The sequence below is a fragment of the Taudactylus pleione genome, unplaced genomic scaffold, assembly GCF_031769625.1.
Source record: "Taudactylus pleione unplaced genomic scaffold, aTauple2 ptg000092l, whole genome shotgun sequence".
In the NCBI taxonomy this organism is placed as follows: domain Eukaryota; kingdom Metazoa; phylum Chordata; class Amphibia; order Anura; family Myobatrachidae; genus Taudactylus; species Taudactylus pleione.
Genome location: NW_028284494.1, coordinates 17983222 through 18009482, shown reverse-complemented (window position 1 = coordinate 18009482; position 26261 = coordinate 17983222). Strand labels below are relative to the sequence as shown.

Sequence of the window (26261 nt, the reverse complement as noted above, 5' to 3'; positions counted from 1 at the left end):
TAGTCGGTAACAATATAGCAAGTCATTATTTGCGGAATGTTTCTGAAACACAGCGTTTTATTTATAGAACTATTACCATTCCTATAGCTGACGGCTGCTAGTGCCTCAGGCAGTGTCGCTTTAAGTAGAAGGAAGGGGATTTACTGCGGCTGCCATTGTTACATGTATGCAGGAATTGATTGAGCTACAACATGAGGGCCTTTGAAGACCGGATTTTCCATGGCATATGTCAGCTTGAAATGTGGAATTTTATTGATCGCACTATTATATTGTAAAGTTCTGAAAACCTCATTCTCAGGACTAGGGGGTACATTTACTAATGTGCAGGTGTTGCCCATAGCTACCAATCAGATTCTAGGTGATGCTAGATAAATAAGTAGAATCTAATTGGTTGCTATGGGCAACACCTCCATTTCTAAAAACACACACTTTAGTAAATATACCCCTAGGTCTTTAGTGACTTTGCCTACAAAGCCTTCTGCTGCATATAGTTTACCTGTCCTGTAAATGGTGATAGAGCTATTGACTCTACACAGTCATTAAAGGGATATCCATCTTTGGACATCCCCTGCTGTTTAGGGTTCTCACCTGCCATAAGTGTACCTCTTGGGTACCACATCTTACTACTTTGGATACTGACCGGGAGACCCATATAGTACTGCCCCTCCTGTCCTAGCTACTCAAAGAAAATCTGGGCCTGCCTATAATTTCTACTACCAGCCAGACATTGACGGCAGTGTCCTTCATGTCTCCAGCTACAGGTATTCAGGAAATTGGACTCAAGGCTGCAGTTGACCATGTGGTCTAGTCTAGTGGTCATTAGATGCGAGCTGCAGTAGGCTGATTTATGATTAATGCTCCTACATAGGCTGCAAGCGGAAATCAGCCGATAGAGAGAGAGGGACATCTTAGCTAGCGTAGGTGCAAAGCATGCAAATGATATGGGGTCCAGTGGTGAGGAGTGAGTGCTGGCTTCCCCCAACCAAGGGCCATGCACCCATCCCTGAGGCTCCATGCTCTCTGCTGTAAAGCAGTTTGGAGTCCTCTCCTGAGTGGCTCATGAGCACACCAGACGCACATGCACAGAATTTAAGTGTATGTGGGAGGAGCTTTATATGTATGTGGGCGGAACTTTATATGTATGTGGGAGGAGCTTCCGATGTCTTTGATGCAGTTATTTGTTTAACAGAGCTGCTGTTTAAATTGGGCATAACACTGAAATGTATTCCACTTCTATGGATCTGCAGATTTCAATGTTGGAATTCATATTTTTTTTTTACCCCAAAACATCCTTAGCCGCAGTATAATGATAGTTAATGATAATGACTGCCGTCATAAAATGTGTTCTGCAAATTTACACAACACTGATTTTATTATCAGCTGCTGTTAATTTAGCACACATTAAGACACATTAAAGAGTCAGCCAAACCACTGTTTGGAAGGACTATAAAATAAAGCCTGTGCATTATTGAGCTGAATAATAGATATAAAATAAATAGAGTGTTTATACTAAATATGTCCACTATGCTTTCGTTTGGGATGTGAGAATTATGACAGTTCAGCCAAAATCACAACTGTGGGAAGGTACATGTGTGTAGATGGGATGTAGTTATGCCTTTCTGAATCCATACACAGGAATCCCGGCAAGGGACTCAACATACAGTAGGCGTAGAAATACCGACGCCTATGTTAATCCTGACGCCTGGACGTCGTGTTAGGTTTAGGGACCCCCGGGGGGACTTAGGGTTAGGCACCCCCCACAGGGAAGGTTAGGGTTAGGCTAGGGGAACTGGGGCTTAGGTTTAGGCGCTAGTGGTGAGAGATTAGTGTTAGGCACCCCCCGGGAAGGATAGGTTTATGGTTCGGAAGGGGGGGAGTTAGGTTTAGGCACCCCTAGGGGGAGGTTAGGGTTAGGCACTAGGGGGGAGGTAAGGCTTAGGCACCCCCAGGGAGAGTTAGGGGGGGGTAGGGAAAGTATACTTACTCGCGCTGTCAGGATTTTGAACCATCGGGCTGCTGGCATCGGGATTGGAACCGCTGGTCTGTAGTCCGTTGGTCATTCATACTGATTCCGTGTAGATTGCTTGTTTCATACGCAGGTAGGGGCCTATAATGTCACTAGAACTCAAATAACTGCTTTTTACTATGAAGGTAGAATTAAATTTTGTGGGGGCCCCAGGGCAACTAACTTGTGGGGGCCCCTACCAATAAAATTTACATTATAGTAGGCTGGCTGGTGATATTGTTAAAAAATATGCGTAAATACCCCCAGCACCACAATGTGTTAAACACACTGTAATGCCCTCAGTTCACATTATGCCACACAGAAACCCCAGTTCACATATTCCACCGTGCCCCTCACACTGGTGATGTAGATACATGTGGGGCACCAGTTTGACAGCCGACTGCCCTGTTGTTAATTTGGCATTTTCTAACATTATTTTTATGTATCAATGAGTGTAACACTCAGTCCATTTAAGTGGATCAGCTCCCATACCACCCAACCATCCCAATTTCCACGAGACAGTCCCGGTAGGACGAAACTTTCTCACTGTCCTGCAATCTGCATTTGTCTCCATTTGCCGGAGCTTGAGAGGTATTACCGAGCCTCATGCAGCAGAGGCAGGGTAAATAATGGTGATTTTATGCTAAGCACGTCCATCGGGTGGGTTAGAGTGCGATCTTTGAGGCATACTTGCCAACTCTTCCTGATTGTCAGGGAGACTCCCTAAAGTAGTAGCAATTTCCCTGACTCCCGGAAGAGTCTAGCAATCTCCCTGATTGTACCTTACCCCCATTAGCTGTTATATACTTGGAAATATAGAGCTATACACAGTCAAATGGGATCATTAGTATAATTTCCCTGCATTGATTATAAGGCACAATGATCCCTATGGTTACATGTATTTTCCGAGAAGTATCAGTGTGTATTCATCAACAAGTAGATCTTACTAACTGCTTTGGGGCTCATTTACATTTGGATGTAAGTCAGGTTTATGACACGCCGCTCAGATATAGCAGTACACGTCCACTTACCGCCGCGTCATCGGTGTTGCTGTCACAATTTCCCTGAAATGCTTTTTCAAAAGTGGGCAAGTACGGTTTGAGGGCTGTATCTTGCTATCTGCTTTGTCCTGTTAGGTTGAAAAGAGATGAAGTATGTATTGTTCATTGATGCTCTATATAGAAAACCTAAACAGTTAAGAGATATACTCAATGGTTTTGCCCCATGGCAAAAATTATGGAGAGGAAGCCCAGAAACGGTGGTCCATCTGCTAATTGTTTCTATGGGCCTGATTCAGAGTTGTACGCAAACCCGTACATTCTTCTAAACTAATTTAATCATTCTTGTAAACTAATATAAAGTTTTACAGAATTCTTGTAAATTAATATAAAGGATTCTAAACTAAGCATAAAGGACCTTATTCAGAGTTGGTCGCGAGCGCCGAGCGCTCGCAACCGACTCGATGTTGGTCCACAGGGCATGCGCACGACGGAGACTGCTCCGTCGTGCGCATGCGCGAGCCCCCGCTAACGACGGATGACACGTCGTTAGCGGGCTCGAAGCAGACAGAGCGAGCTGTCGATGTTGATTGACAGCTCGCTCTGTTTGCTGGGCGGGCAGGGGGCGTGCCCGGCCAAACGGAGGCGTTCCTTTCGGAACGCTTGCCGTTTTGTGGGCGTCCCCACTGACTCCCTGGGGCTTAAGTTTGACGAGACCCTACCCTAAGGTCTTGTCGTAAGCCCCAATGGTCGCGATGGTCTTGACCATCGCGACCATCTCCCTTAGCGGTCGTTAGAGCTGTGGGTGTTAACCCACAGCCTAACGACCAACATGGAGACGGACGTTCAGGATGCAAGAGGCCGCCCTGTTTCTGAGCGACCGCTTGCATCCTACGACCGCCTCTGAATGAGGCCCAAAGTCCTGTGCGAGCTCTACAGAGAAACATTGCTGCACCCAATTCCCATTTTTTTGTCATACTGCAATTTATACAGAGACAAGATAAGTGTCTGTGAATATTAACACTGTAAAGAACATTGTAGGTATCTTTTAGATACTAGAGCACAATGTATAACAATAGAATGTATTGTCTGATTCCTCATACAATTAGAGACACTGCCGACTTATACAAGTGTGTGTATAATGAGCTTGTCATGGGACAAGAAAGACCATTGTACAGTAATTGTGTTATGTGAGATTTAAGAACAGATGTTTAACTATTCCCTTACAAAAGCTAATGCCTGATTTATTCCTCTTTATAGAAAATGTGCTGCACATACTGTAGATGCAACTGAACTGATGCTAGGCTTAAGGTCAGTGAGACAGCTTTACAAGAAATGAGGACTAATGTCTCATGTCCTTTTAGTTGGTTACCTCTTACATGAAACTAGTGGTCAAAGTGAGAATTCTGAAGTGGGTGTATGGAAAATCTAAGGTGCTTATGCACGCACCTTATGCCGGAAATGGGTGTGGCCACATTTTAAAAGGGGACGTGTCCTTAAGACGCGTTCCCTTTTCATCGGTGTAGTGTACCATATCGTAGTACCCCTTATACACATTATGCCGCACAATAATAGTGCCCCTAATAACACTTTATGCCATGCAGTAGTAGTGCCCCTTATAACACATTATGTCACACAGTAATGCCCCTTACACATTTTGCCACACAGTAATGCCCCTTACACATTATGCCACACAGTAATGCCCTTTACAAGTGATCTGTAGCACAAATTATGCCACTCAACAATAATGAACGTTACACATGTCGCCACATTGTATTGCCCCATATAACATTAAAGCCCCCCTGCAGCCTCTTATGCCCCCCTCCTGCCCCCCCCCCCTCCCCCCTGCAGCCTCTTGTCCACCCCTGCAGACACTTTCCTCTACCTTGTGTCCCTCCTGTAGCCTCAGTCTTATGTATTTATTTCCTGGAGAAACAGCAGCACTGTGACTACACCTCCGTCATTTCAAAAATGTCGCTGTCCGCGTGCCAATTGGAGCTTGCTGACCAGCGGCCAATCAGGCGGCTCCTGATTGGCTGCCAGACCACGAGCTCCTATTGGCTCACGGACCAGCACCAGATCTTCGGCAGATGGCTCGCGGACCATCTGGCGGGCAGCTCAGTGCTTGAATTGCCGGTATACCATATCATTGTATCCCAGCACACTGCAAGCACTGCATGAGACTTTAAAATAATTTAAAAATGATACATTTCTATAATATTTTTCAAGTGCCAATGGAATATTGGAAAATGAACGATAAGCTCCGGCCAAATAAATTCAGAAAGACCTCCCTGCATCTGGCAGATCTGTAGCATTGCCATAACACTCCCCCTGAGAAATATATCTCTGAATCCACTGACACAGATATATATATAGCTCAATATATAATGTATTGATATAGCTGAGTGAATACATGGTACTGAGGGCCTGATTCAGACCCGGTCGCAAGTGCTGAGCGCTCGCAACTGGGTCGATGGTGGCCCAGAGCGCATGCGCACAATGGGCAATCCATCGCTCCGGGTCTCGCACCAAAGGGGGCGGGCTGTCAATGTTGAGTGACAGCACGCCCCCTTTGGTGGGCGGGCCAGGGGGGGGTGGCAGCCCAGACCGAGGCGTTCCCATGAGAACGCTTACCGTTTGGGGGCGGCCCCACTGACATCACAAGTGATGTCAGTGGGAGAGCTTTCGGCTCTGTTTGAGCCGAAAGCTCTCTGGGGCTTGCGGCCACGAGAGCGTCCGGCTCTGAATCAGGGCCTGAGTGTTCCATTCACAATTCAATAGGTTGTTGAGCCCTGGAGAAATGAAACTGAAATGAGTCTGGCAGGAACTGTGGTGTTACAGATATGGGGGCTGGGGAGATGTCTCATTTATAATAAATCATCGCCGATTCCGACTTTTCGCAGCCTAATTGAATACCCCCCATAGTTGTTACTGCGATACTGCATCATGTCCTATCCTTGTTCTGGCTTTTTGTAGGAAGCTGGAAATCCTGTCTGTCTGTGTGTTCTGTATCATGTGCTCACTAATTACTAGCTGTCCGTGTCAGTCTGCTTCCTGTCTGTGTTCCTGTCGTGCCAGAGTTCACCTGTCTGCCATGTTGCTCCAGACACACCTCAGCCTGCATTTCATCTCCGCTCTCAAGCTCTCGGCTGTCATAGCCGCACCACGGCCCGCAATGCCGCATCATAGCCTGCATCTCATCTCGGCCATCACAGCCGCACCACGGCCCGCAAGACCGCATCATAGCTTGCATCTCATCTCGGCTGTCATAGCCGCACCACGGTCTGCAAGGCCGCATCGTTTAGGTTCCACTTGCACCCCAGCCCTCAAGGCCGCACCTTGAACTTTGTTACTTCAGCCACTAGTCCTTGTCTGCATTTTGTCTGTGTAGTTCTTATTTGTCTAGTTCTTGTATGTATCTTGCCTGTCCAGTCCTTGTGTGTTTTTCTGTCAGTCTTGTCATAGTCCATTCTAGTCTAATCTAGTCTTGTCTTGATATCCTGCAATATCAGAGTCCTGGTCATTCCTGCTGTGCAGCCTTAGTTTGTCCTCTCGCTTCTTGCCTGACCACCCAGCTGCACCATTGTCCCTAGACATCCCTGAGACCTATCATCTGCCGCTGCTGGAGTATCCTGTCACTCACATCAGTCCCTGTACTTATCACCTGCAACTTCACTCCAGCTAGTACCAGTACAGGAAGGACTGCCACTCCTCAGCCGTGTTTCCTGTCAGCAGTCCTGCAGTCTCTCATTGGTTGTGCAAGCCTCTACTGCTGGAGGCGTAAATCCAGGCGGCCACCTAAGTACCGGTGTGTAAATAAATCACTAAGGGAACAGCAGGTGGCTGTTATTGGTAGCAGATCCTCTCCCTGGATCTAGAGGTCTTACACAACCGTGCGAGAACCATAACAGGCGAATTGCAGAGGTCTTGAAAAAGAAAGGTCAACACTGCAAATATTGACTCTTTGCATAAACTTAATGTAATTGTCAAAAAAAGCCTTTGACACTTATGAAATGCTTGTAATTTTACTTCAGTAAACCATAGTAACATCTCACAAAAAGGTCTAAAAACACTGAAGCAGCAAACTTTGTGAAAACCAATACTTGTGTCATTCTCAAAACTTTTGGCCATGGCTGTATTGTTGGACCAATTTCACATTGGTTGAAGTGTCTAGAAATTTTATTTTCAGAGAAAAAATGTCTCCCATGAAAAGTACATTGGTATGTGGGTTCCAAGGTAGGCATGTTAATGCGCCTAGTCCGTACTTTGCAAGAAAAGCTACAGAACCACCCAGCTCTTCCTTTAAGAAGTTGTAGTTTTATAACCCTATAGATGCTGTCATCTTTGCTCAAAAATTCAGGTGCATACCTGTAAACGGGCGCATTGTTGTAAGAGAGAACAGAACCAAACTTGCACCATGCTTTTTTATGTTTGTACTTTCATAAATAACCATTTTTGATGGTGTAAGTATTCTTTAAAAAGTATGTATATGTGTGTGTATACACATGCATAGCTCCACTGTTGGAAATTAGAGGGCGTGACTTAGCGGCAAGGGGGCATGGCCTTCAAGGATATACAGTACCCGCTAGCCACGCCCCTGTTTTTCTTCAGCCTTCAGCTTCTTCCAGAGCTGGCACAGTGTGTGTGGATGATGTGTGTATGCAGACCTACAGTGTCAGTGTCCCCCTCCAAACTGCCCTCGCTCCTTGGGACACTGCAGCCCACGGTCCTAAAAGCAGGACTGTCACGCTGAAATCGGGACAGTTGGGGGGTATTCCATTGTATATAGTACAAAATAAAACATGGGAACTCCTACACACCAATTACACCATTAACACTCCAAGCTGTACTTGATAAAAGCAGTGGTTAGATACAGACAGGTAGAGTGTATCTAATGTAGGGGTGGGCAATAAAGAGCTGGAGGGCCGCTTATTGCCCACCCCTGAATGGGTAATTGAATGTGTCAGAGGCTCATCATTACCCATCGCTAAAACCTTGTCAACCCAACATTTCTAGGAGAGACATCTCTGTTGCTAATATAGATCCAGCCGACATTCGAGTCACTCATTTGAGGAACTATTTTATGTAAATATTATCTGTTCATTTTATATATTATTTTTATTATACTGTTTGTTCTACTTATGAAATTGTATTAAATTGGCCATAAACCTCCATGCCTACAACACAAATATTGTAAGATCACTGCTCCTGCGTGAGACCCAACAAATAAAAAATATTGACCCTCTCAGCTTAAATGTTAGAAGATTCCCACGGGCTACTCAGAAGCTGCTATCACATTTATTACACATGTATCATATCATTGCTGTGATTGGGAGGACAGACAAAGTGACCTACAGACAGCTCGGGAGATGGAATGTTTATCATCCATAGAGAGCTTTCCGACACTTTGGGGAAATAACGCACATTTCTGAGCTCATCAACTTGTTCCATGTCAAAGGTTATTTACTTCTATCACATTCCCTGAGTTGGTCTGTTTATGTTTATCCTCAGTAGTGAGTGAAAAGTTCTCTTTTTTTCAGTGGATAGATAACATAGATGTACTAAGCCGTGGAGAGCGATAAAGTACCAACCAATTAGCTCCTAACTGCACACTTGCCGACTTTTAGGCTGTACCCTCCGGGAGGGGGCAGCCAGGGCAGCGCAGAAGGAGCGTGGCGGCATCATAGGTGGGAGGGTGGCGATCTCGTCATTCTGGCCCCTGTATACAGAGATTACCGGCATTGCAAGGCTACGATGACGCAATTCAGCGCTAATCGCATAATTGGCCCCTTTCGGACCTCCCACTTTCGAACGTTAAATGGGAAGGGGGGGTGCACAGGTAAGTGGGGGGGGGTGAACGGAGCGTAGACAGCCGGACCGGGAGACTTGCCCTCTCTTGCGGGGGCCCGGGAGCACCACACAATTTTTGGGAGCCTCCTGGCTATTGCGGGAGAGTGGGCAAGTGTGCTTAACTGTCATTTTTCAAACCGCTTGTACACTGACAGTTAGGAGCTGATTGGTTGGTACTTTATCTCTCTCCACCTTTTTGCTTTCCAAAGGCTTAATACATTTCACCAAGTGTGTATTCCAGACACTTTGTAAGGGATAAAGGGTTGAAGAAATAATCGTTTTCCACATTGCCCTAGTTAAATCTCTGTATCACGCTAAATAATGTACAGTAAACATATTTGTAAGAAAAAAAGGAAACATGCATAATTGATAAGATATTGCAAACGGATATTGCAAACGGATAATCTGTGAATGTATCGCTGATGTTGCTAATAGTAATGATTGCTGTAAACGCGCTAGTTTTTATCTATTACCATTCAATGTTTTATAGTGCCAGCGTAGTCCTTACAGTTAGGAAAACATATTAGTAAAATAATAATGGGTATTAACAGACAGACAAAGAGGTAGGAGGGCCTTGCTTGGAAGTTTATAATCTATAGATTCTAAAGAAGTTTCACACATGAGGTTAAATGCCACCGATTGCATATCAGTCTATACAGATTGCATGTGCAAAAAAATTCTGGGGGCTATATGATCCTGTATTGTTGGCCTGGGGTCAGCGGGATCTGCATACTGTACTTGCCAACTCTCCCTGAATGTCAGGGAGACTCCCTGAAATAGTAACAATCTCCCTGACTCCCTGAAGAGTCTAGCAATCTCCCTGATTGCACCTTACCACCATTATGTTATATACTATATATACCAGTTAGATTACAAAAACAGTAGGCAAGTATGGGGATGTGTGACTGTAGAAAGAGAACATATGTAAGTTTTGTATGAACTGTGAAGAGCGGTTTTAATCAGGTAGAATAGCTTAGGGAGGCTAGGTGGGTGGTTTGGGAATTTGATAAGCTGCCTGAAGCGGTGAGAGTCAGGAAACACTTGGAGGTTTGGAGATGAGAAGAAAATCTTTTTGTATGAGTGAAGGTGAGCAGAGAGGCTTGTTGTACGAGTGCGGACATCCCACAGAGGGAAATTGTCCTGTAATCAGGAATGGGAGCAGGTAATCGGCAAAGACATTTCTAAGAGAAAGTTTCTTGTTCTCCTTTATGACTTTGGAAGCCCAGCTGTTGTGGAACTACAATTCCCAGCATGCCGTTGAGTTGCACATGAGCTGTAGACCCTCAGGTTGCCCCTCTTTGTGGTAAGGTATTAGACACAATGCGAGAACGATTTATTTAGCAGCGTTGCCCCCTCTGTTCCTATGCAAATCCCCTGACCTTTCGTTTTGTTTATATCTCATCCTTCATTCCAATAAAAGATGTATAATGACTTTGCTCTTTCTCACTTAACCCTGCGGATACCAAGCAGGAACATTGTGTGCGGATCATGTTTTATTCCCTTGGGTAAGGTTACTGTGAAATTCTTTTTAGGCATTTAGTTATAACTATGCCAGCGCTTGTCTCTTCCTCAGACAGTGTGTATAAAAGTCGTTAGGGAACATCTAAGGGTGACAGAAGGTCTGAAGACTGAGCAAATGAATATAAATATTGAATATGTGTTAAATATTAATATCCAAAAAATGAGATTTCAGTGAAAGCTATGGGGACCTCACTTAATGTGTATGTAAGTCTGACTATGTGCAGCCTTAAAGGGTATCTGCACCCAAAATGTACAAGTCACTGTTTTCTGTGGGGGGAAATTGTGTAAATAACAAACACAATTGGTATGACATAGGAGCTACTGGTATGATATAGGAGCTACTGGTATGATATAGAAGCTACTGGTATGATATAGAAGCTACTGGTATGATATAGAAGCTACTGGTATGACATAGGAGCTACTGGTATGATATAGAAGCTACTGGTATGACATAGGAGCTACTGGTATGACATAGGAGCTACTGGTATGACATAGGAGCTACTGGTATGACATAGGAGCTACTGGTATGATATAGGAGCTACTGGTATGATATAGAAGCTACTGGTATGACATAGAAGCTACTGGTATGACATAGGAGCTACTGGTATGATATAGAAGCTACTGGTATGATATAGAAGCTACTGGTATGATATAGAAGCTACTGGTATGACATAGGAGCTACTGGTATGACATAGGAGCTACTGGTATGACATAGGAGCTACTGGTATGATATAGAAGCTACTGGTATGATATAGAAGCTACTGGTATGATGTAGAAGCTACTGGTATGACATAGGAGCTACTGGTATGATATAGAAGCTACTGGTATGACATAGAAGCTACTGGTATGATATAGAAGCTACTGGTATGACATAGGAGCTACTGGTATGATATAGAAGCTACTGGTATGACATAGGAGCTACTGGTATGATATAGAAGCTACTGGTATGATATTGAAGCTACTGGTATGATATAGGAGCTACTGGTATGATATAGAAGCTACTGGTATGACATAGGAGCTACTGGTATGACATAGGAGCTACTGGTATGACATAGGAGCTACTGGTATGACATAGGAGCTACTGGTATGATATAGAAGCTACTGGTATGACATAGGAGCTACTGGTATGATATAGAAGCTACTGGTATGATATAGAAGCTACTGGTATGATATAGAAGCTACTGGTATGACATAGGAGCTACTGGTATGATATAGAAGCTACTGGTATGATATAGAAGCTACTGGTATGATATAGAAGCTACTGGTATGACATAGAAGCTACTGGTATGATATAGAAGCTACTGGTATGACATAGGAGCTACTGGTATGATATAGAAGCTACTGGTATGACATAGGAGCTACTGGTATGATATAGAAGCTACTGGTATGATATAGAAGCTACTGGTATGATATAGAAGCTACTGGTATGACATAGGAGCTACTGGTATGATATAGAAGCTACTGGTATGACATAGGAGCTACTGGTATGACATAGGAGCTACTGGTATGACATAGGAGCTACTGGTATGACATAGGAGCTACTGGTATGACATAGGAGCTACTGGTATGATATAGAAGCTACTGGTATGATATAGAAGCTACTGGTATGATATAGAAGCTACTGGTATGACATAGGAGCTACTGGTATGATATAGAAGCTACTGGTATGATATAGAAGCTACTGGTATGATATAGGAGCTACTGGTATGACATAGGAGCTACTGGTATGATATAGAAGCTACTGGTATGATATAGAAGCTACTGGTATGACATAGGAGCTACTGGTATGATATAGAAGCTACTGGTATGGCATAGGAGCTACTGGTATGATATAGAAGCTACTGGTATGACATAGGAGCTACTGGTATGATATAGAAGCTACTGGTATGATATAGGAGCTACTGGTATGATATAGAAGCTACTGGTATGATATAGAAGCTACTGGTATGATATAGAAGCTACTGGTATGATATAGGAGCTACTGGTATGACATAGGAGCTACTGGTATGATATAGAAGCTACTGGTATGACATAGGAGCTACTGGTATGATATAGAAGCTACTGGTATGACATAGGAGCTACTGGTATGATATAGAAGCTACTGGTATGACATAGGAGCTACTGGTATGACATAGGAGATACTGGTATGACATAGGAGCTACTGGTATGATATAGAAGCTACTGGTATGACATAGGAGCTACTGGTATGACATAGGAGATACTGGTATGATGACATAGAACCGCTGCTATTTGCAGTGATTTCAGGTTACAGCTGGGAGAGGAGATGCAGCTGGTGACTGAGGGGGCGGGTCCAAGTGCTTTGTGTTAATAAGCCCTGCCCGCCGTCGCATCATAATCCTGCAAATCATGGGGGTCTAGCAAGAGGGGAACGAGCCAAATAAGATTGAATCGCATGATATTGGCCTCACCCCCTCCCTCCAAATCCACAGTTCTTGTGATTACACTCCCTTTCCAGCCCACTTCACTGGGAAGTGGGTAGGATGCATGGGATCCACCCACTCGCTGGGGTCCGGGAGACTGCCCAAAAAAATCCAGATTGTCCCAGACCTTTTGGGAAAGTAGGTAAGTATAGGTTACAGTTGCTGCAGTGAATAGAATATAAAACTGAACATAATCAAACAGAATTACATGGCAGGAGAGGGTGTTTCGCAAAGGTGCAAAATTCTTGCAAGACAATCTGCTTTGTTGCGATACCGCAATCAGTGGTGATGTGTGAAGCCAGATAGCATCACTGATTGAATTGCTCTGTTCAGAGAGAGCTGGAGAGCAATGTTCTGCCGTGAGTTTGAAACCCAGGCAGAACAAGGGGAATTTTACACGGAACACTCAGGGACACTTGGCCAGAGAATGTGCTCAGAGTGCCTCAGCCAATTGCAGAATGGGGCGAGAACGACATAAAATAGTTTGGATGACTTTGCTCATCTCTAATCATGACAATATGAGTTAGACTTACAGAGCCAGATGTTTGGCTGCTGTGATGTGTGTCGGATGATACTTATGAAATCGGATGCACTGGTAACTGTGCAAACTAGATTTTAAACCAAATGAAACTCATAAAATGATGTTATTTTACTATTATGCTTGACAAATTGAAAGCATAGCGTGATTAATATGGGTCAACGCTTTTATTGCATTTACTTGCAGCATACATCATAAATGCCTTTCTTTGTTTTTTTAAAGGAGAACTCCACCACAAACAAAACAATCCATTATTGGGTTTCTCCTGTCTCTCTAGTAGCAGAAAGGTGGGGTCCTGTAATTTATACTGTAAAATAGGGGCTCCAGTCATTCACACAAATGGTTCTCACATAGGGGTAAGCCGATTGAATGAGTTAAGGAGGTATCTGACTGGGTGTCTAGTATGCGTCAAAAATGTGTAACATTGTTAATCCTCTCTGCTTTCCTTTATCCTACTTTCCTCAAGCAACTGAAGGATGAACCAAAAACAGCACCGATGTGGATGTTGTTCTTGTTACAGGTGTGGCAGGATTTAGCTGCATTTGGGTGGAGTTTTCCTTTAATAGGTGTGATTTTTTTTTTCTTTTTTCTTAAATATTATTATTATTATTATTATTATTATATATTTAAATCGTTTCAATTATTATTATTATTTGTTTATTTTTAAAAAGGAAGAAAATTCTAACTCCATAGCTTTGAAGTAATTTGTGTGATTAAAGCATTTTGGTTTTTCTGTAAATTTTTTATTTATTTTTTTACGCTACTTTGCTGTTTCGTTTTTAAGACATATTGATAATCCCCAGCAGCGAAATAGCTTCTCTTTTAATCTTGCACACATCAGTAAAGCAACACTTGCACATAGTAGGTCTATTTATTTATTTTTATTGTTTAAACTATCAAGTTAAGTACCTTTTTAAGAATTTTTCCAGAGATTTCCTTCTACAAATCATTATCTCCTGTTTAAAGTTTCTCTGGAGTTTATAAAATATGTCTGCCAGTTACGCAGACACTACCAGCATGTAGAGTGGATACAGAGGATGGGGGAGTATTTGACAATACACATAGAAAACAGAGCACAAAGGGGCACTACATCATCTGACTGTGGTTGCCATGGTAGTTCATAACACTCTGTAGAATTCTAATCTTTAGTAGCAGCCTAAAGAAACAAGCTAAGGAGAAATTCTAAATATCAAGATTCTACTTACCGCCAGCCACAGTGATTTGTGGTGGTGGAAAGAACACACCTCAATTTTTCATGTGTTTGCTGCTTTAACAATAACACAGATCTCAGTTCAAACAAAAAAAGCCATTTTCCTACTGATGATCCTGATGTTTAATACTGATATACTGTAAAGATGTTATATAAGATTTAGATATGGGCAGCACAAAGGTTAGCATTGCTGCCTTACAGCACTGGGTTCATGAGTTTTATTCCTCACCGGGGCAACATCTGTGTGGAGTTTGCATGTTTGTGCGTGGTAAAAAAAAAAAGATCCCTGTATTTTCTATGTTTGCATTCCTTGTAGAGTGCAACAAAGCATGACATACCGGGCCCAATTCTGAGCAAGACGCAGCTCGTTGTCTGGCTGCAAAGAGCGAGTTTTAGCAAACTGCGCATGCGTGGAAGCAAATTAATGCATTTTTGCATATCCCTGTCTCTTTTTACATGAAATGGGCGTTTCTGGGCGGCAGCTGGTCAGAATTGCTGCCGTTTTACGGCAGAGATCTGTCTTGTGGGATTCTCATGGGTGTCTAGTTATACTTCCGTGCTATTCTGATGACGCGCACCATGGAGGGGAGCCTGTCCCTGACCAATCTCTTGCACCTACACGGGGCTGGGGGCAAGTGCCGATAATAATGATGACTGTTACTAATGACGACTGTTGCAGCTGTGGAGGGAAAGCAATTTCTCTAGCAGCAAGATGGTGGCACTGTTGCTATTTCTGTCTATCATTTATCTTTTCTTATTCTGTTGAGTCAGATCTACTTTGTATATCATACTCATCGTATAGTGTGTAAGTCCGAAACGTCGTTCATCACATCGTCCCATCTATTATAATGAACGCCGCGGTGCTGTTACATGCAGCATGTAACTATACATTGCGCTGTCATGCACCAGATCGTGCAGTGTTTGCAGCAAGCGCAATGTATCGTTACATCACATCACACCGTCGCTGGGTACACACATCGTATAGTGTGCACCCAGCTTTACCCTGTTAGTCCTCATAAAGGGGGAGATGTAGCAAACCTTGGAGATAATGTACCAACCAATCAGCTCCTCTCACTTTACAGGCTGCGTTTGAAAACTGACAGGAGGTGATTGATTAGTACTTTATCTCTTTCCAAGGCTTAGTACATAGACCCCTTTGTGTATGGTATGCTGCAGTGTTTGCACACTTGGTTGCCGTGGAGATCTGGCCTGCATTTGGAGTGGCCAATTATAAAGGACCTTTTCAAACTTAGAACCATGATATAGGGAAATAAACAACTGTAAAATACAGGAAACAACTGGGCTACGGTAAGCAGGACATATCCATATATATGACATTACAGCAGTACTTTGAGGTTATGGAGTGTCTTCAGGAACCTTTTCAGTTAGGACATTTTATATTTTCCTTTTTAAGTTCCCATGCTTAAATATTTTAGTTTATTGTGTTATAAACTAGTGCTGTTTGTTAGCAGTATGTTTGTATCTAGAATCTACTAAGCATATAAACAATCCCATATCCTATGGCTGTTTGTCTCCAAACAAAGAATAGTTTTAATTTGCAATTTCAACAATTCTAGGCCGGATGTATGTTTTATGTTTCATTTTCTAAACATGAAAGGATAAAATACTCTTTTAAGTTAGAAGATTTACCTGGAATGTCCAGTAAGCTGTGGACCAGCAAAATCAGTTGTCTTAGGGAGCAATGCATTTTACAAGTAGTATCAAGGAGCATTGGCAGCAGGTAATGTTCTAGGTGCCATCAGATCTTACTACTTGTGATCAGCCGTCCAAATAGTCAGCAAGGACGTAAGTATAATTATAGCAGCCTATCCAACGGCTGTGGATAAAAGAAAAAAACAATTGTAATTACTTGCATTTAAGCAAGAACTGGGTACTTGTTAATTATACAGTCTCCACACTTGAAACAGAAGAATTGACATGAATTTGGCCGCCTGCTGTACTGGAGATTTGGCTATCCGCAACCCTGTTTTTTTTGCAGGGAAGCCAACAAAATCTAAAAGGAAACTAGGCACCTGCAGAGCACATCCTCCATGTCAAGTGCTGCCCCCCCATATAACTAACAAGTACCAAGACATTGTACATACTGTAGTTCAGCCATCTGTGTCATAATGATAAATCTGTATTATTATTAAAGAAGGTGATGCACCCTTCAAAGGTTGGTATTCGTACGTTTCACCTCTTGATCACAGAAACGGCCCTGCTAGTTCTATGAGAGTCTAAAAAATGCATGTAACACCACATTTTTATTTTATTACTGTTTTTAATAATTTTTATTATTTCAGCGTATGTTTTATGTTACCCATGCTTCATACTATTCACAACTTAATAGTGCACAAACCAAAAAACACAATAGTGATATTAGGGAAATCTACTGTAGATGTAAGGAGATATGATTTTCTATGACATTCTTACTGATCAGCTGCCGTAAGCTGGGTACACACTAGACGATATGTCGTTAGATCCCGCGGATCGGAGCAACATATCCTGTACATTGTCTAGTGTGTACCCATGATTTGCGCTCTACCGCGGGTTGTTAGCGATGCGGAGCGTACCCCCCCCCGTGGGACCTGGTATTGGCAAGTGTGTATGCACTTACTGCATGCTGGGTCCCATCACCCTCGATATCGGGCTGGGCACACATCGTCTAATGTGTACCAAGCTTTACACTTAAGGGGGAGAGTTATCAAAGCTTGGAGAGAAAATAAAGTACCAACCAATCAGCTTATAAGTGTCATTTTAAAGGCTACCGCATTTATGTATGAAGCAGTAAAAAGTGTGGAGAAGTGGACTGGTGGAGAAGTTGCCCATAGCAACCAATCAGCTTCTGCCTATTACTTTATAGACTGTACTTGACAAATGGTACTTCAAAGCCGATTAGTTGCTATAGGCAACTTCTCCACTTGTCCATTCCTCCAAGCTTTTCACCACTTGATACATAAACCCTTCAGTTTGAAAAATGACAGGAGCTGCTTGGTTGGTACTTCATTTCTCTCCAAACTTGATAAATTTCCCCCTTAATGTTTAATATTTACCAGAACAAGCTGTTATGTGTCAGTGAAAATTCACATATCTAGACCCTCTGCCCCCATGTTATGGAACTGTGACGGCTGATATAATGTAATCAGACACCCAGGTTGCACGCTGAGCTGGAGTATACTGCAGCTGGATTGTAGGTTTCTTGGCTGGATCCTGGTCCGTCTCTCCAGAAAGCTGAAAGCAGATTATTTCAGAGTATTATAATACAGAGCTCTCTAGATCTACTGCAAGTGGAGGAGCACGGTGTCACATACACTGCTCCAGCATGTCACCACCGTCTACATTACAAGCATGATTGCTCTGCTCTCAGACCTTGTCAGACATGTCAAGTGCTGCTTTATGAGTGGATCCAATTCATAGCTATAGATTTAAGCTCTCATCTAACTTCTTTGCAAAGTTTCCAGTATCTTAATGTCATTTCAAGGACTCCAAAATTACTCTACCAGACTTGAGAAAATTGTACTCTATTAAATTATTAGATTTTTATTCAGTCTGAGAATCGCATATTATAAAGAAGAGAAGTTGTACTGTCTAATCTTAATAAGCAGGAATAATGACAAATCATATTTTCAATACTTGGGATTGCAAGACTTCCACTATTCCAAACCTAATGTATAAAGAGCGCGGTGATGAGCTACTGTGTCAATGAGAATGATACCCCTTCCTCCCATATTATTATAATCATTTATTTCTATGGCCCCAGAATGGGACTGCAGCACCTTACATAGGCAGAGGCAATGTAAACAGATTGGGTATGGGATACTGGTGCTCAGGATCCCGGGGTCAGAGTCCCAAATTTGGCATTCTAAAGTATCCTAAACTCCCTCTACCCCTAACCCTCTCTCCCCACTGCCTAAACCTAAGCTCCTCTCCCCCCCTAGTGCCTAACCCTCCCCCGAACCCCATTAATTACCGTCGGGATGCCAGTGCCAGGATTCTGACTGGTGGCGAGATTCCGGCACCGGTATTCTGGGCACCGGCATCCTGACAGCCGGGATTATGACTACATCCCATGCAGACAAGACCAGACTAAAACCGATGAATCGGCGCAATATAGGTGCTATATCGTGCCGTGTATGGACACTATATCGTACCTGATATCGTGCTGCGCGCTCCCGCGGGATCGTACTTCGCATCCCCAGACCTTCCCGCAGGTTCATGAGATCTGGGATGCGATGTACGATCCCATTCAGGTGGAGGAGGGGAGAGCCGGCATGTCGCGCAGTCAGCGGTGACTGCCCTGGGAAGGCATGATCCGTCGGCAATGTTAAGAACATTGCAGAACACGGGAAACAAACCATTGCTATATCAGCAGTCATAATACCCACAAAAGCAGCGCCAGCTTAACCCAAAGGTTCGGTGCCACTGTTGGCAGTGGGAGATGATGATGGTATAAGTGAGGGAGATAAAAGCACATGAGGGCCCTGCTCGTGAGAACTTGCAATCGGTACATCCAATGATCTTTGTAGCAGGAATCAGAGACCACAGGATGTGATCCCAGCATCTAGGACATCGCAGTGGATTGAGGGCTTGATTCAGACCCGCTCTCGAGCGCTATGCGCCGGCTCCATCGTGAGACCCATATAGCGACGGGCAAACCGTCGCTTTCCGGGTCTCGTACCATAGGAGGCGTGATGTCAATGTTGAGTGACAGCATGCCCCCTTTGGTGGGCAGGCCGGAGGCGTGGCTGCCTAGACGGAGGCGTTCCCATGGGAACGCCTACCGTCTGGGGCCGGCCCCACTGACATCTGTTTGAGCCGAAAGCATTCTTGGGCTTGCGGCAACGAAACCCTACCACAAGGGGCTCGTCGCAAGCCCGATGGTCGCGATGGTCTTGACCATCGCGACCATCATCATGGCCGCTCGCTATAGCTGTGGGTGGTCACCCACAGCTATGCGAGCGGCCAGGAGGCCGTTCTGAAAAACCAGAGGGCCAGCCCTAATTCAGAGCGAGCGCTCTGTCAGAGTGTCCGGCTTTGAATCAGGCCCTGAGATTGATCCTGGAATTAAGAAATGGTTGACAACTTTTCAGTGCATTGTGCTCTTCTTTTATAGTAATGTGAAAATGATCATATGCCTCTCTTTTTGGGAAGATGTATCAAACTTTGGAGAGATATAACCTGGGGAGAAATAAAGTACCAACCAATCAGCTTCTAACTCTCATTTTTGAAATACAGCCTGTAAAATGACAGTTAGGAGTTGATTGGTACTTTATCTCTCTCCAAGGTTTGATACATCTCCCCCTCTATGAGGACTGACAGGGTAAAGCTGGATACACACTAAACGATGTGCTCACCAAGCGACGGTGTGATGATATATCGTGTGAGCCGTACGTACTGTACGATCCGGTGTATGATGGCGCGATGTATCATTACATGCTGCATGCCACAGCACTGTGTCGTTTGTTACATCGGCCATCAGCTGTGCATAACAGCATATGGGACGATGCGATAAACAACCATCTTTAACAACGGATTGGATGTACAGACTGTACGATGTGTACGATATATCGTTCCAGTCCGTCTCAGAATGATATTTGGTACGCTATATCGTATATAGGGCCTGATTCAGAGCCGGACGCTCTGACCAGAGCGCTCGCTCTGAATCAGGGCCGGCCTTGCTTAAAATGGAGCGGCCTCCCGACAGTACGCCCCCTTTGGTACGAGACCCCGAGCGACGGCTTCCCCGTCGCTCGCCGGGTCTCGCGCATGCGCACGACGGAGGCGACCTCCGTCGTGTGCATGCACATTTGTGTAACATCGACCCGCTTGCGAGCATACAGCGCTCGCGACCGGGTCTGAATGAGACCCATAGTGTACCCAGTTTTAGATGAGAACTGACTCACCAGAGAAAGAAAAGATAAATAATCCATAGACAGAAATAGCAACAGTGCCACCATCTGGCTGCTGGAGAAATTGCTTTCCCTGATGTTGCTAAAAATACTATTGCAACATTAATCAATAAGTGTTGCAAAGTGTTCTCAATATCGGATCATCTTGTTCTTTCTTGTGTCTTTTTATTGCCTTGGTGCACACAGGGTAGAGGGTAATAATTCAGCCCAGAGTGTGGTTTAGAGATTCCATCCAAATGTAATATTTGCCCGATAGCACCAAAATGCAATGCTGTATTTTTCCACCACATTCAGAGGGAGAGAAGGGATTCTGTGTATGAAGGTCAATAACTCATTGTTTACACTGTCAGTAAACAGTGAACTCCCTTAAACTGAAGGCTGGAGCATTCTTTCCTGTTCAGAATGTGTCCAACTGAATTCTCTTGGCAGGGACTGCTTGGCTCAACTCTTGCCTTCTCCCTTCCTGTGTACTAGAGTCACAGTTGAATATAGATTTGTGCTGTATGTATGATACATTACAATTAACAAACTACTCCCCTCAGTGATTTTGGTATTGTTTTTTCCTTTAACTGTGCACTGTATGACGGAATGTTAAAGAAAATGATCTTAACTAAATATTTATCACAGAAAAATAATAAGTATATGATATTGGTCGTAACCAATGTACTGTAAAAAGTAATTATATTGCTATAAACGCTTAGGAGTCGATTCGGTTAGGTGCGAGTCGTCTCGCGGCGCGATTAAGTGCGGCCATATGCTGCATTTACGGTCGTTCTGAACTCAGAGATTTTTGTTCACAGCTCCATGGGACAGTGTACTAAAATACGCAAGTCCGGGGTGAGATAAGTTGCCGGCGTTTCCAGTGGCACTTTGACCCCCCTCTTAATTGAATCGACCCCTTATAGTCAGGACAGGCTGCATATCTGAATTCCAGCAAGGCAGCTCCTTTTGTCACATTTTATAACTGGTGCCAGATGTTATAACTGAGACGTCAGTCAGTGGGAGTGTCAATTATACAATTGACACTAGCAGCTACCATATCAGTCTTAAAAAATATTTATATAAATAAACTATAACGTATTTTGGTTTGTTGGTTTTGCTTTTGATAAAAGCAATAATTACCAAATTAATTTTATTTAAATATATCTTATTGGTGTTATTTTTCTTGTCAGTATTCTGCAATAATTCCTGGTAGACAATGTATTGTAAGAATAATGTTTGATCGCTTGAGATTTGCGCTAAATTGTTTCCAACCCTTTAAAGATTAATATGAAAAACAGATGTTTTGAATGTTTTTTCTTTCCAGTACTCGTTCTCAGAACCGAAATGTGATTGGCAGATGAAAGTTGGCTGAACTTTCATCTGCCAATCACATTTCAGTTATACTGTACCACATGATACAGGCAGGTAGCATGTTCTTCAGGCTGTCAATAAACTTAAATGAGTTTTGTCATGCAGGGTATGCAGTTATGTAAATCTCAGATAGGACATTCTATGAACATTAATAAAATTATTAATATATACTTATGATATTCATAAGACAGTTGTAATTGGTGCCTCTTCATAAATACTCAAACGAAACACGCATCTGGGGAACCTCAGGGAACCCTTTAGTGCACAAGGGGAACCCCTATTGGCTGACCACCACGATCAGCAACATCCTGAACCACAGAAATACTCTCGGATAAACAATAGTGTATAATCCTGAATGAACAGGACATTGATCTGATCAGGTGGTCACCGACGCTACAAGCAAAGGGTATTTATTCCCTGATAAATAAAAATTCTTCTAATATTTTCACCATCTGTCTGACTATGGTGCCATGATTGCCATGTCTGACTTACCATAACTGGGAACTGAGACATTAGATATACATTGATCTCCCTTAAGTCAGTTTTTTACTAACTGGACCTAATTTTGGCCAGACTAAATGTTGTTTTGTTCTATGTTTTGTGTACAGATGTCTTTTGATATTAAGTGTGGAATTATTATTATTATTTTTTAGTGCAAACTATTAAAAGCTAAATTTTAAATTTAACTGAGTAGGTCGAGTGCCCCATAAAAAGAGAATACCTCTTCTTTTCTTTGTTTTTGTGAATGATAGGTTGTTGGGCAGCTGTGACTTGTGAGTGACATGTTGTTGGACAGGGATGACATGTGATGTGATTGACACGTTGTTGGACAGGGATGACGTGAGTGACACGTTCTTGGAGAGGAGTGGCATGTGAATGACACATTGGACAGGAATGACATGTGAGTGATAGGTTGGGCAGCTGTGACATGTGAGTGACACTTTGTTGGACAGGGATGACATGTGAGTGACATGTTGTTGGACAGGGATGACGTCAGTGATGGGTTGGTGGGCACTGGTGACATGTGAGTGACAGGTTGTTGAACAGGGATGACATGAATGATATGTTGTTGGGCAGTGGTAACAAGTGAATGAAGAGCAGATGTGGAGGATCTGGGGGTGTTTAGTACATTATCCAGCTACATAACACCCTTTAATTACAGTATGTTAAAAAAAAAATTGTTTGTTTACACTTCATTGGCTCCGAGTCCTAAAAGCATAGTTTCGATTTTGCTGTGGCAGCTCCCCCCATGCCGCAAGGCCACGCCCCTTTTTGGACATGCCACACCTCCTATACATTGACAGATTCATAGACAGGGGTCACGCCAGTGATGTCACAGTATCTTACATGACGGCAGCCGTAGCTTTTCAACTTGTTTGATATCCTATCAGGACAATATCCTAGAGATGTGGGATCAGCTTCAGCTGTCTGGTGTGGAGTTGGGAAATAATGCTTAATGTTTTGACAGCTTTGAAGTGTCAGATTAATACTGAATGGATCTGACCCTCTATGGTTTGTGTTTCTGCTCTGCTTCATCATATGTCAGTGGTGACACTAGCTCCCGGCAAAGTGGCATTCACATTTCTTTCAGCTGGGACCACAAAGCTTATGCGGAACCCCTGATGTGCTCAATTCCCCCGCCACCACTGTCTAGGCTGCTTTTTGCTCCCATATGGTAGCACTCTATCTGTGCCTGTCTGAAAAAAAAAGGCCGCTATGAGGAGCAAGGAGCGTGCAGCAGGCATCGCAGGTCATGTGATAGTACTGATTTTTTAGTTTTATGTGGAATTATTCTTCTAATAAAATAAACAACTGGCTGGGGAATTTTCAAACATTCTTCTGCAAGTGAAGTGACGCTGGAATACACATTATAATGCTGAAAAATGTTGTCATTTTATTTGTGCTTTAACCAATATTCAATAGGTACTAATGAAATCATGGAAGCATGATGCACAAAATGGCTACCGCCACTGTGTGTGAAGGTGAATAATCAGCTTTCTGCCTATGTTGAAAGCCTCATTAAGTAAAGCTTGTTCTGTTCATTTTCAGATACATCAGAATGGCCCCGAATCACAGAGTGCCGCTCCCCACATATAGAAACATTTACATGCCATTGGAGCTATGGAGATTTTCACAACCTTTCAGGACTGATAAAGCTGCAATACAAGAGAAGGTACAGTCCAGCTACATTTGTCCAATGTTTTTTTTAACTGCCCCAGGGCCAGAGCCTCAGTGCACATTTGCCGCAATACTGCTGCAGCTCCGTACGCAGTGTGAGGGAAGCCGCAGCCTGAGTGACAGGGCCACTGCCGCTTGAGAGGATATGGGGACCGATGCACAAAATGGTGCCCTGTCGCCTCCACTTAGTGGGAGTGACTGCTTTGGCAGTGGAGATGTAGTGGCCGCTCTGAGTAACAAGTTACAAGATGGCCGATGCCTGACTGTTGGTGAGCTGATGCTGCGTCTCGGGACGCAGGCACCGGATCACAGAAGCCATCAGTGGGGGTCTCTTCACACAAGACGCCTCCTGCGGCTTTTGCGTATTTTCGCACATCCGCTGCGTACAAAGACGCAGGGGCTGTACTATTATAGCATCCATCCCTGAATCAAGCCAATAGTCTCACATTACATCGATTGTCAAAATAGCCATCTGGTCCCCACAACCTGCTGGAAAATACCACACACTAACTCGCGTTCTCTTTTTATACATCCCGTTAAATAACTGACAGACAGCGCACTTTTTGTGTATATCTCTCTTAAAATGCAATCCTGCTCATTTAGGGCCATATTTATCAATCATTGGGTTTCAGACCCGATAATTGTAATTTCTTAGCTCCGCTATTTGCAGCAATAAGAAATTACATACCACACAACCTCACACCTCTTTCATGACCCCTGCGCATGCATGGTTTACTGACCACGCGTGTGTGCGCCAGCGATTGCCAGGGAAAAGCTTAGCAAAATGTAGCCCATAAGCTGCAAGGGGCTAACGCCATCTTCAGATGGCATTAGCTGTGGGGGCCACTCTCCGGAATGCGAAGCTTGGTATATTGTATCTGACAGCTTCACAACCTCCATGGAAACCTATGGGTGCTGCGGTTCCTGTCTGCAATGGAGGGGCATGTCCGATATGGATATCTCTGCTGATGACCCTCCATGGTACATCAGAGAGATACGGGTGTTTTCAGGGAGTATCCGGCAAATATTATTTAATATATAGGCCCTTTACAGAGACCATTATAAGAGACCATCATTAATGGTTACCTAACATGTTTAATAATACGTACAAAGCAATTTGGAATTGTATTATTTTGTTAAACCGTTTGTCCCAGCGTGCTTATCTATACTTGGACTTTTCATGACAAAAAAACTCACATCTGCACTGAATAATAATATGTTAATATGTTTAGAACATATGTATTGTCTCCTCAGTGACACGAACTGGACTGACTGTCCCGACAATGTGTCTGCTGGAGAGAATAGCTGCTACTTCAGTAAAGCCCACACGTCCGACATGTCTGATTATTACATCCGCCTCGTGGGTGAAAATGTTACGTTTGATGAACGCTACTTCAGTACCAATGAAACTGGTAAGCCTCTATTTACACTTGTTACTCTCACTGTAATAAATAAGACATTGTAGTGAGCAAAGTGGTTACCTAGGTCTGGTATGAGTCTTACGGTCTCCACAAAAAGAAGCACAAATGTGAGAGACGCTGAATTCAAAAACATTTGGTGGAACAAATGCCACATTTTCTGTATTCACATTAACGGTGCACAAACACTGCAGGGGATGTTGCACCAAAGCAGTGATTCCATTGGAGCAGGTCATTCATTAGCAAGCATGCCCGTAAATGTAGAAGACCTTTAGCCTTTGGGGGAATTCAGTCCAGCATTGATGGACGCAATGTGCCATTCTGGAACGGCACTTCACGTCCATCTACCTGGCAGGGTTTGTCTCGCACTACTTAGAGAAAACCGCTATGTTGATAGCACAGTATACTGTATGGCTGATAGGCAGCTGAGTACTGCGGCTTTGTGTGAATTCATCTTGGTTTTGGGCCACCAATATGTGCTGCCAAATTGAACAGTGTTACCATAGTTCGCTTTCACAGTTAACTACATTGAAAAAACTACAGATGTGTCCACATACATCTAACCTCCATGCGCTACAAGTCACGTTAAACATAAAGTGTGAGCGATGTGCGACTCTGTAATGCCGAGCGTCTTTTCATACGACTTTCTATCTTAAAATGCATCTTATTCGCACAGCGATGTGAATAGATAGCACAAGCAGCTTATGCTGATTAAAATGATATGTGGCATGCCTATATTCTGTGTGCAACTGCGGCTCTATCTGTATGCAAAATGCTACGTTGCAGTGTCAGAGGCTGTGACACTGTAACGTAGCGTTTCATATGCAGATACACCCGCAG

At 43.5% G+C, this 26261-nt stretch overlaps 1 protein-coding gene across 1 annotated transcript in view; it reads left to right on the top strand.

The window, feature by feature from the left end:
* GHR (growth hormone receptor) overlaps positions 1 to 26261 on the top strand; it is a 342139-nt gene that overhangs the window by 283148 nt on the left and 32730 nt on the right. Inside the window, exons 5-6 of the mRNA XM_088469447.1 lie at positions 23875 to 23998; positions 25258 to 25415. Coding sequence (XP_088325573.1) covers positions 23875 to 23998; positions 25258 to 25415 — 282 coding nt within the window. The remainder of the gene's footprint in view (positions 1 to 23874; positions 23999 to 25257; positions 25416 to 26261) is intronic.